At 49.9% G+C, this 11,398-nt stretch overlaps 2 protein-coding genes across 7 annotated transcripts in view; both read right to left on the bottom strand.

The window, feature by feature from the left end:
- The window catches only part of Kmt2b (lysine methyltransferase 2B), a 22,577-nt gene extending 22,292 nt beyond the window's left edge, over positions 1–285 (bottom strand). Inside the window, exon 1 of the mRNA XM_033765981.1 lies at positions 222–285. Within this exon, the coding sequence (XP_033621872.1) occupies positions 222–285 (64 nt within the window). The remainder of the gene's footprint in view (positions 1–221) is intronic.
- Positions 286–822: 537 nt separating this feature from the next.
- Positions 823–10,084, bottom strand: Zbtb32 (zinc finger and BTB domain containing 32). Of its 6 annotated transcripts, none has more exons than XM_010631831.2 (6): positions 10,066–10,084; positions 2,300–3,281; positions 1,969–2,042; positions 1,810–1,875; positions 1,520–1,663; positions 823–1,379 (listed from the first exon to the last, which is right to left on the bottom strand). In XM_010631831.2, exons 2-6 carry the CDS (start codon positions 3,181–3,183, stop codon positions 1,108–1,110), a joined length of 1,440 nt encoding a protein of 479 aa, XP_010630133.1. In that variant the 5' UTR covers positions 3,184–3,281; positions 10,066–10,084; the 3' UTR covers positions 823–1,107. The 6 variants fall into 6 exon arrangements, with proteins under 6 accessions (XP_010630133.1, XP_010630132.1, XP_033621634.1 ...); XM_010631830.1 differs by lacking the exon at positions 10,066–10,084 and adding an exon at positions 9,872–10,042; XM_033765743.1 differs by lacking the exons at positions 1,969–2,042; positions 10,066–10,084 and adding an exon at positions 9,872–10,040 and having other exon boundaries at positions 2,300–2,474.
- Between the last annotated feature and the right edge of the window lie 1,314 nt (positions 10,085–11,398).

Raw genomic sequence — 11,398 nt, 5'->3', positions numbered from 1 at the left:
GGCTGCTGCGTCCGACAACAACTAGCGCCGCCGCGGGGCACCACGGGACCGGGAGTCTGGGGCCGGCAGCTGCTCTCTCAAGACCCCACCTGGAAAGCATAGACCCTGCGTCGCGGCCGCGGCGGGGCGATCCGCAGAGGCCTTCGGGAAATGTAGTTTAGATAAACTGCTCCTTCTGCCGGGGGCTGGGGAGCAAGAACGGGGACTCCCAGGTCTCCGACCAGAATCGGGAAAGCTAGTTCCGGGTCCCTGGAAGGTGTGGTCCTCGCCCCAGACTCCTCCCATTGTTCTGGTCGGAGCCAGAAGCCAGCATGGACTACCGCTCCCAGGGTGCCGCGGGCTTCGGACCCTGAGAACCCGTCCGGCGCTAGGAAACTCGGAGACATGGGCTCGGGAAGGAACGACGCAAAGGGTTAGTCTCGGTTTCCAGCGAGATTCTCAGGTGTTTCTGTAGGCAAGAAGAGAAGGTGCCGGAGAGGCGCATCTCACCGGTCTTGTGCTTAGAGGCAGGTGACCGAAAGAGCCGGAGCTTGCGCTCCTCTCCAGCCCTGCACCGGGCGTACCTAGATCAGCTCCCCCCGCGCGCTGTATTGCTGTGGATGGGGCCAATGTCTTTGGTTCTCACAACCAACCTCTACCCCAGTCCCGGGCCTTCTGTGAAGTTTGCCAGGACACAAGTTTTTCGAGCAATGCCTCCGGAGGAGGAATAGGCGCACCTGCAAGTGGACGGTGACTTTAGCGGACGCACGACCACCAGAGGCCGCTACAGGACAAGAGACTTGGCTTATGTTGGGGGTCTCCAAGCACGGACTGAAGTCTGGATTCGTCTTTCTTTCCAGTGCTTACCAGACAGCACCGGAAACTCTTTATTATGATGATGCAACCGACAGAACCCGTACAATTGATCGTCTCTTCGGCAAACGTCAGTGTCCTGGCCTTACCCGGGAAGGCTGGCCCAAGCTTCTGCTACTCTCAGCTATTCGGGAGAGGACTCTCCGCGCCAGTGCTGTGGTGCTTCTGCGACGGAATTTTGCCAGGCCGCTGGAGCAGCAGTGCCGAGATGGCTGGCCTTTCACTCACTGGACTTTTGGCTGAGGCCTGAGAAGCTCAGGTGGTAGAAGAGGAGGGAGCAAGAGAGCTCACGGCCCGGGACTTTTTCGAGGAGGAGTAGAGAAAAGTGGAGCTTATGGTCCATCCCGGCGGGAGCTGGCTGGGCGAGTGGCCACGCATGTGTGCCTGCATAGAGGACAGACTGGGGCACCCGGCCCTGCACAGAGGGCAGCGGTATGGAGCGGCCCCGTGCGTCCTCAGGTGCTTGGTCATGGCGGAGAAGTCCCGGGAGCGCTGAGGACACAGGGTACAGGAGAAGGGTTTCTCTCCTAGGGCGGGTGGAGGGGAGGCCAAGAGAAGAGAAAAGAAGGGGCAAAGACTTGTCAAGTTAGGGTTACACAGAGCGAGTAAAGGAGAGAATTGCGCCGGAGCGGGGGAGAGGGAGTCACACTGAGCACGGCGCCCATACCTGTGTGGACTCGGTAGTGCGTCTCCATCTGATGCTTGAGTGAAAACCTCTTTCCACAGACAGAGCAAGAATAGGGCCGAGGCCGAGCAGGAGGGGGCAGAGGAGGGTGTTGGTGAGATGGGCCGCCTGCTGTGCTGTCCTGACCTACACAGGTTGCCCGTGTGCCCGGGTGGATAGAGAAGTCAAAGCAAAGCAGGGCCAGGAATCCCACAGCCAAATTCCTGGAATATCCAGGCAAGACATAAGGCGCTCCTCTGGGGCTGAGGCAAAAATGCTCTCATCCTACTCACCTGTGGCCTGCCCAGACTCTTCTATCTCCCCGGGGCTGAGCTGCAAAGGGACCTGGGGGTGGGAACCTGGAGAGAGGAGAGTGAGAAGGAGCTCAGGCTGGACTCTTGGAGCCCAGCCCCAGGGAAGGATCCCTGTGTTCAGGACAGTGAGGGGCTTACCTAAGGAGGGGCTGGAGGAGACCAACTGATTCTGACTCCAGAGCCCTTTCGGGTGGTTCAGGGTCAGTGAGATCCTAGGGGTGGGGTTGGGGAGAATTATAGCCTTAGAAAAACCTGGGAGCCTGGCCAACCCTGGCCCCTTCCTCATGAAGGTGTTCTGAGTCCTTGGGGGCTGGACCTTGGCTTCCTCTGTGGTGGGAGCTTCTTGTCCCATCCTCAGTTCAGGAAATGCACAATAGAGATAATGGATGTGGTGCTTCCACCCAACTGTTTGCCTCTTCAGGGCCACTCCCTCCCATCCTGACAGTCTTCCACTAGGTCCTTCACTCACCTCTGGTCCTGAGGCCAGACTTCCTGCCAGGCTCCAGTGTTGGGGGTACTGTGGGGGAAGGGAGCGCCATATCTGGGTGGCCACAGCAGGATGCTCCATAGGGAAGGCTGGCCTTCCCCCAGCCAGGGGGCCTCAGCCCACCAGGGGCTGGGGATGATTCTGGTTTGGAGGGAACCTGGTAGGGGAAGGGGACCAGGGAATGCCCTCAGACTTTCCTCAGAGCTCCCTGGGCTCTCTATCACCCTGAGGACTACTCCTTGTTTCCCATCTGCTTCCCTGTGGCTAACAGGAATTTGGCTGAGTTTCTCCTTCTTTGATCTCATCTCCCTTTGAAACTCCTGTGTTGCCCCTGTCATCTCAGGGCTCTCTCTTGGTGCCTTGTGCTTGTGCAACTTCTGTTCTCTCCCACCAAGTCTAAAAAACTTAGCTGGGTTTTGCTTCTTTCCAAGGCTCCCCAGTCCTCTCTCAGAATCTCTTGTGGGTTCCTCTGGCTCCTCCTGATGTTTCTTCAGCCCTGGATCCAGCTTTTCTTCAGTCTTGTCCCTTCGAGCCTTTCTGCAGGCTTCTTCCAGGGCTTGCACACCCAAGGCCCTGGCTGCCTCCTCGAGGGGCCCCAGGTCTCCAGGTTGCAGGTCTACACTCTCCCCATAAACAAAACTCAGAAGCTGGGCAAAGGTGGAATGGCTGATGCCTTCTACCAGAACCCACTGGCCCCTGCAGCCCAGCTGCTGGCTTACACCTGCTAGCACCAGGCTGTGAGCTGGGAACTCCTGGCCCTCTACAGTGATCAGGGTATCACACAGTGCTGGCCGGAGACTGGCTGCAAGCCGTACCAACCGATCAGAGCCATAAGGGCTAAGCAGTCTTGTGGGGGACAAAGGCATTATGCCTTGCCTAAATTACCAATTTCAGAGACTGAGAGAAAGACTACAGTGTGGGGTCCATGGCAGAAAGAGGAGGGAGGAACAGCATGTTCTCAAGCCTGTGGAGGTGAGGAGAGAAAGAGTTGAGTTACAGGTCAAGATCAGAGCTGTCTGTCACAAATGGAGCAAATTAAGTAACCCAAGAGAGGATCTAGACTTTATCCAGAGGCGTAACAGAAGCTAGCAGTAGGGATGTAGTGTTAGAAAATGGAAATTAGATAAAAACCAGAGGGCCAGGGATTTAGCTCAGTGGTGCTACCACCTGTCTCTCGCACAAGTTCCCAAGTTTGGGGATGATCCCTGGTACCAAAAAGAAAAAGAAAAAGATAGATAAAAATCAGAATTTAAAAGAGCAAGAGCCAGGAAATTAATAGAAATATAAAGCAGTTTTTAAAAGATTAGTATAAATTAAAAAAAAAAAAAAACAGGCTGGAGATTTAGCTCAGTGGTGCTCACCTGCCTCTTTTTTAAAAGATAGATAAAAATCAGAATTTAAAAGAGCAAGAGCCAGGAAATTAATAGAAATATAAAGCAGTTTTTAAAAGATTAGTATAAATTAAAAAAAAAAAAAAACAGGCTGGAGATTTAGCTCAGTGGTGCTGTCACCTGCCTCCCAAGCACAAGGTCCTGAGTTCAATCCCTGGTACTAAAAACAAAACAAAAAAACCCACTAGTGTAGATGGGAACCCATGGTTTAAAGGATAGCAGTCATAGATACTTCTGCTTCTCCAAACCCTTCTGCAGAGAAAGCTCTCTCAGCAGGTTGGGCTTTCCTCATTTCAGGCAGGGTTATCACAGAACTCAGTCAACCCTGCCATTTAGGCATAGAGCATCATGGGAGAGCTTAAAATCTAGTGGACCCTCCTCCAGCAATACATCATGTGGAGCCCATCATCTGGAAAGTCAGGGCAGCAAGACCAGGTCATGGCTGCAGGGAAGCAGACCCTAAGGCATCAGTAAGTCATCTTCCTAAAATTGAAGCTTCTAAAACACATCCTCAGAGGAGCTGGAAGAGAACAAGGACTCCCATCTAGTGAGTTAAGATGGCAAATTTAGAAGCCAGGGGAGAAGGCTCCTCCTGATCCAATGATGGAGAGAGGTTTTTGATTGGAGAAGTGGAAAGACGGGAAATGGGAACTGTCCAGGAGGAGGCTATTCCCTCTCAGGATTAGGACACAGACATTGTGTAATGTTATTTTTTATATGCCAAAAAGTGAGAAGAAGGAATCCAGCAAATCAGTTTATTGCACATCAAAGCCACCACTTTTAGGAAGAGAACCAGAAACCCAGATACCACAAGAAACAGAGCCTACATATTTTAGCACCCAGCCTAGTCCTGGGTGCAGGTTCTCCATGAGTAATTATTGTAGGATAGAGGTTTACTACTTGGATGTCTCAGGAGAGGGTTATAGTGAACAGAAAGAGCAAGAGAGCATAATGGAAGAAAGGCCTTGGCTGAGGAACACTTACCGGTTGTAGCTGCCTCCTGGAACCACATGCTCTGAACTGCTGTTCTGATTCCTGCCCCCTCCCCCAAAGCTAGCCCCGCCCCTGGCCTCAGTCCTCCATTGGACGTCCCAGGTATCAGTCTGCCACGGTCCCCCAGGGGGTGTGGTTGTATGACCCTGTCTATGCTTTACACCTGCAGGAGAGACCGCAACTCAGCTTCCAGAACCCAGATGTTCTGCATCTTAACCTCCTGCCTCTTCATTTGTGAAATCTGTGGCAACAAGGACTTTGGTATAATCAGACTTGAATTTGAGTCTCATCTCTGCCCATTACTAGTTAAGTCACCTTGGGCAAGATGCCTCTTTTGGGCCTCAGTTACCTCATTCATGAAATGAGGATAATCTCTGCTTACCTCATTTGAAGGTGGGGATGAGGATGAAATGACAAGAATATGAAAGTTGTTTTTAAGTACATAGCACCATTCACATGACATTAGAGGTGACAGTAGAGGTATAGTACCTAGAAGCTATTTCTGCTACCTCAGCAGTAAAAAAGAAAAGAGAGAGAGAGATGGAAACATCGGCATTCCAAGGAGAGGGAGGTCAGAAGATGCCTCCTCCCTCTCCCTGGCCCAGTACTGGGCAGCATTACTAGCTATGTGGGGAATGAACCCTGTTTATTTGGGCTGCCATTGAGGACTCTGGGTGGGTGTGTGTGTGTGTGTGTGTGTGTGTGTGTGTGTGACTCAGATCCTCCCATCCAGCTCTGAAGGGGGCAAACCCAGCAAGGGCTTGTGGTGGTCTTTGGAAAGAAAAATTTCCTTTTCTTGGGCTGATGACAAATGACATTTCTCTGAAATCAGGACTCAGGGGTTTCTTTCACTTCCTGCCCAAGGGGTCAAAGTCCCTAGAGATTTCCCCTCTTTTCATACTTCAGCACTCTTTGATATGAGGACAAAATAAGGCCCGGGAGGCTCAAATTTCTTTTTCTGCTTCTTACTGTATTATCACTGATCCTGTAGCGGATTTTTGTTTCATTCAACAGATGTTGACCAAGTACTTATGGTGTGTGCCTGGCATATCATATATGTGCCATAATACTTAGAAGACAAGTCAGATACTGGTGGGTTGTTCTGGTGACAAGACACAGTCTGGTTCCCCCTAAGTTTCTCCTTTAGATCCTGGTCCTCTCCTAGATCCAAATAGCATTGTCTCTAGTCTCCCTTTTCTATCTTTGGCTACAGGACTCCAAAATGTTCAGAACAGCCTCCTACTTTCTCTCTCCAGATCTAAAAATGCCTTTCCTCTCCTTCTAGTTTGGGTGTGGGCAAGTGTTAACCCTTGTAGATCAGACAGGGTGTGTCGGTGGGTGAGGCTGGTGAGGCTGGTGGAGGGGCAGTAGGGTGGGGACAGGGGAAGTTGAGTCAGAGTGAAAGGGAAAATGCAAATGGGCAAGCTGTATTCATCTGCTACTCTGAGCATTAAAGATTTTCCATTTTTGAGCTTTCTAACTCCTCACATCACCACACCCAAGGACACAGTAGATAACCACATAATAAAAGACAGATAAAACATCAACCTTGATATACATGTAAACAGAGGGATGGCTGCATCTTTTCTCTAATGCAGAAATAATCGCTAAAAACAAGGAAAAAATGGAGAAAGCCAGAAGGACAGACCCCAAGTATAGAAGGGAAGATACAGGGCTCTGGAAGACTGCACCATCACCCAGTGGAGTGCCATCCCCTTACCTCCTAGCCCTCCATCATGTGCCTGTGACTCAGCTGCCCCGTTACTGTGGTTTTTCCCTCTGATGATTAAGAGTTGGGGACTGTGATCAAAGGGTAGCAACAAAGTCAGGGAGTACCACTGGGCTTTTGGGGAATTTAAAAGGGAGGAGAGGGGTAAGGGGACTCCCCACAGTGAGCAAAAGCCCCCAGAGTGAGAAAGCTCATGTTACCTCTCACTTAGTGTCTACCCTACCTAAGGATATCCCCTTAGAGAGGGTTTCCTTAGAGCTCCCCTCAGGCCCTCTGTACTTAAGCCCCTAAACTAGAGACACCCCAGGCCCTTCTCTAGCCTCTGTCTACCTTCTTGGTAGTATAATCCAGGCCATCCTGCACTAAGCACTGGCAGCAGAAGCACTTTGACTGGGAAGAGTAGGGACACTGCTGACCTATTTTTGAAGGTTCTTCCTTGTCTGGCCTCAGAAACCATGCTTACCTTCCACTTCCCAAGCTGACTCAGTAGGAATCATTTGCATTTGTTCTGGGGTACAGCCCAGAAACCACAGGTTAAGAAGATACAAGCCTCCACCTCGGCAGAAGGTAGAGTGGATAGGAGAGATTCAGCACCAGAATACATGAAAAAGGATGTCTGACTTCTGCACCTCTGTTCTTTTTAATACTCATTATTAAATCAACTTTGAGATTCGATTTTTCTTTATTCTTGGTATTAGGGTCCTGGGGTTGAACCCAGGGCCTTTGCCACGAGAGAAATCCCTTTTTATTTTTAATTTTTGAGACAGTATCTTGCTGGATTGTTAAATTGCCCAGGCTGGGTTTGAACTTGCCATCCTTCTGCCTCAGCCTCCCAGAGTTGGGATTATATGCATGAGTCATGCTTATATTCTTAGATAGACTTGACTAATGAGACAGTAAGGAGGAAATGAGTGAGGTACTTATTTTCAGGAAATGTGTTTGCCTGTCAGAGCTTTCCAGAAATTTTTGTATTATAAACTCCTTCAGCTTGATATGTCAACACAATACAAATATCAGTATATCTAAATATTAAAACCAGTAAGGTCAAGGATTATGTTTTATGAAAAAAAATGTTCTCACTTATTTTAAATATTGAGCCCACTCCCCAAATCACATCGAACAAGATTTGATTTAGAAAAATTGTATTAGGAAAAATTCCACCAATGTATGTATCTCTTTCCATATGTCAGTGTGCTGAAACTCTCCACAATATCTTATATAAATTGACTAAATGCCCAATCTGATATAAACTTTCAAGATGTTTGCTCTTTCTGGTTAAGTACATCCAAACATACCAGAGGAGATAACATGCCACAGGACGAATTCCTTTCTTCCCTTAAACCTATGATGTACATAACCCGGGAACCACATGGTCATACCTGGGTTAGCAAAATCTAGGTCACAGAGACTCTTATCATAGAGCATCTTTTATGGATTAAGTGGAAAAGAAACTTGACTAGAAGTCAGAAAATTTAGATTCCCCTTTATCCTCATAATAGATGGTCTTTCTCTTCAGTCCTAATTTTGGGCTGACCTCACCCAAGACCCTCATCTTCTACATAGGGACTGATCCAAGACCAGGGCAGAGTACCAGTGTTCACTGAAACTAAGGCAGAGGGCCTCACTCAGATCTCCTCTGGCTATGTGCCTCCTGGGGGGCAAAAGAGTCCGAGGGCATCTAGGAAGGACCCACCTGGAAACTTAAGAGTACCCCCACACACACACACCAGCAGCTGTCATGAGACCATGCTCTGGGAATCCATAGCCCAGGGTTTCCTGGACCACATGACTCTGAATCCACATCCACAACCAACATAAGCCTCAATTCCCATGTTTGTACTCATACAGTGGACTGTGTGACAGATACAGACACTTTTAGGCCCCGATTGTGTGTAAAGGGCATGTGGACTGAGCTGGGATGTATATGCAGGCTAGTATGTGAGACACACTAAGGTGTGGGTCACAGCAGGTACAGGAAGAACAGGAGGTAGGGATATTCATTTGTAGTTTTGCCCAGACCCCATAAATAATACAGAAGCCAGCTTGATTCCAATGATTCTTAACCTCTTCAGGATAATCATCCAGATGAGAATGTAAGCCATAGGACCAACTGTTAACATATTGTAGACAATCACACCATATGAATGAATGAATGATAAATTCCACAAATTGCTCTGTAGCCCACCCATTCCTGGACAGGTTATTCTTTTTCCTTTATCCTTTCCCCCATTCCTATACACAAATGTATACAAATTTTACTTATGTCTGTGTATATGGTACTGGGGATTGAACTGAATAAAATATTTTTTCAAAATTTTGAGACAGGGTGGCCCAGGTTGGGCTCAAATTTATGATCCTCCTGCCTCCAGAATCCTGGGATTACAGGCACGTGCCATTGGCCTGGCTACATACATACAAATATTTCTAGGAGCTTATAGACCCTTGAAGTCCACTTGTGGACTGTGCCCTGCACTTCTACCCATGATTTAAGAACTCTGGGTATAAGTAGAAGCACTCTGAAAGCATTAATACCACTGAACAGCTGAAAGAAATTAAGTATCAAGACTATGCCCAATGAGTATAAAGAGAACATTGCTAAAGACAGACTTGATTTTCTAAAGAGCAGAATACCTCCCCCCGTGTCCAGTATAATATTCACCTCCCCCATGCACCTGCCTCAACTTGCAGCCTGATATCTTCTGGGAATGACCAAAAAGAGCATAAGGAAGAGTAGACTGGAAAGCTCCTGACACTGCGGGCTCCCCGTTCTGTCTAGAGCCACTGCCTGGCAATAGTAAGGCAGTTAGCTAGCTGGGCTTTGATTCAGAGGCTTCCATCCTAGAACCTCCAAAGGATCTCTTGCCTTTACCTCCTGACCACGTTGCTCAACCTGTACCCAATAAGGAAAATCTGCCAGGAGCCCCTCAAGCACACACATATTCCCAGCATACCCCGCCTGCAGTGACGCTTGGTAACTTTCCTAGGGGCTTTGACCTAGCTCTCACTCCCAGCCCAGGTACACACCAACTTCATGTCTTGGCCAGTGACTATAACCTCTGAAGAACTACAACTTCTCCTCACAGTTGCTAGATCCAGACTCAGGCCAGGACCATAGCCAACGTGCAGCAGCCACACCTCATGGCCATGACCCAGTGCAGAGCTAAGGGCTTCTGACATCTTCAGAATGCGTTTCCAGCTTGAACTGGCCTTGGGGGCCACAACTTGGAGTGTGTGTTGGCTTGGCTTCTTCACAGCCCAAAGTGCACAGAGCCCCCATTTCCTCTCCAGGATTCCGGGATTGGAACAAACAAACAAACAAACAAACAAAACCAGGGCCTAAAACTCTCTCCATTCTTTTCTGACCCTCCACAGCAGCCACTCAAGTCTCCAGACCCTGCTTTGCCTGGGGTAGGCTCAAGTAAGAAAAACCACGGCACTCACCCGGTTCTACCTCGTTTGTCTTCCTTTTTCAGCCTCGCTTACATGCAAGCCCGAGTGACCGTTAGAAAGTGGAGAGCAGCGCGAGGCCAGGGGAAGGGCACGAGGTAACCAGCGGGGCACAGCGCCCTTTCGCACCTGGATCCCGAGGCTGACGCTGATTGGTTGCAGTGCTGCCCCCCCCCCGCAGCCGGTACCTGCTGGGCGCACACTGAGCAGCCTGGAAGATCCTCGGGACAGGGCCGTTTCCCAGCTTCTGCCTCCGACCTGAAGCTGATTGGCTGCAGAGCTCAGACCCTGGCCTTCTGCCAGTGTTGATTGGCTACGGAGTTCTCCATTTCCCACATCTTTTCTGGGCCATTAACTCCTTCGCAGGAATAGCAGAGAAGGCTGCTTCAGCAAGACCTCAGAGGAACCCCTGTCATTCTGGTCTTTCTGGCTTTTATCCTGAACTTCCCTCTATTTATTTACGTACTGGTGATTGAATTTAGGGCCTTCACATTGAGACACCCCAGCCACACACCGCCCCATTTTTATTTAGAGACAGGGTCTCCGTAAGTGGGCAAGTTGCCCAGGCTAAACTCAAACTTTCGTTCCTCCCGACTCAGCATCCCAGAGTTCTGGGATTGCAGGCACGTGCCACCACACCTGGTCTGAATGAGTCCTGTGCAAGCCATTGCCCCTTTCTCTCACCTAAATTCGCAGAGAAGCTGAGGGGCTGTGTAGAAGGCCTCCGTACTTTTTGGCCCGAAGACCCTCATGATGTGTGGCACCCTTTTCCCGCCTCTTGCCCTGCCCCATCGTTGATTGGCCGCACAATCCACCCTGCCTTACCCGGAAGCATTCGGGGAATAGGGAACACACAAGAGTGGACAGAACCTTGGCCCATGACTGACCTAAATTCTAAAACTACAAATTCTCGCCGGCACCACTGTCCGCTGAGCCAGAATTAACTGTGTACCTCAGGTCACCCACTGCCGCGACATGAATTGCCCCTAAGGTTACAGCTCGGTTAGCAGGATTGGCGCCTACACAGGGCGCCGTGCTGACCCGCTACTAACTTGTTCCAAACCACAGATCACAGCGCCCTTCCCGCGCCAGTCAGCTGTGCTGTCACTGCTGATTGGCTGGCCGTATTATTTTCTAATTGGCTCAGAGTGGCATATGCGCTCAGATGCATCCAATAAGACGCGAGGGATCCTTAAAGAGGCGGGCATTGCTCTGCCGCTGCCGTTTCTGATTGGTCCCGAAGCTTATATCGCCCTTGAATGATCGTCGGGCTAGACAAACTGCAGCCTGGAGGAACAGGTGCCGGTGCGATTTACAGTGTAGTCCCGGCCTCTGCCAAATATTGGTGCCTCCTTCTTGGCGGCTAACAGAAGAGCTGAAGGTAGGAGGGACAGAGATGGACACGAAGACTCTCCTGAGAAGAGCAGCGCGCAAACCAGGCATGGAGGTGCACGCCTATTAATCCCAGCATTCTGGAGGGCAGAGGCAAGATGATCGCAAGTTCGAACCCAGCCTGGGTAT

This window comes from Fukomys damarensis, unplaced genomic scaffold, assembly GCF_012274545.1.
Source record: "Fukomys damarensis isolate Sample0158 unplaced genomic scaffold, DMR_v1.0_HiC HiC_scaffold_19, whole genome shotgun sequence".
In the NCBI taxonomy this organism is placed as follows: Eukaryota; Metazoa; Chordata; class Mammalia; order Rodentia; family Bathyergidae; genus Fukomys; species Fukomys damarensis.
Note: the sequence above shows the minus strand (reverse complement) of the source record. Positions and strands in the feature narration are given on the sequence as shown.

Coding starts and splice junctions, on each gene's coding strand:
- Zbtb32 (XM_010631835.1), bottom strand. CDS start 3,183: ATGCCTTTGTCCCCCACAAGACTGCTTAGCCCTTATGGCTCTGATCGG. Junction 1,876..1,968: donor CTCCTCCAGCCCCTCCTTAG/GTAAGCCCCTCA, acceptor TCCTCTCTCCAG/GTTCCCACCCCCAGGTCCCT. Junction 1,693..1,814: donor ATAGAAGAGTCTGGGCAGGC/CACAGGTGAGTA, acceptor TGACTTCTCTAT/CCACCCGGGCACACGGGCAA.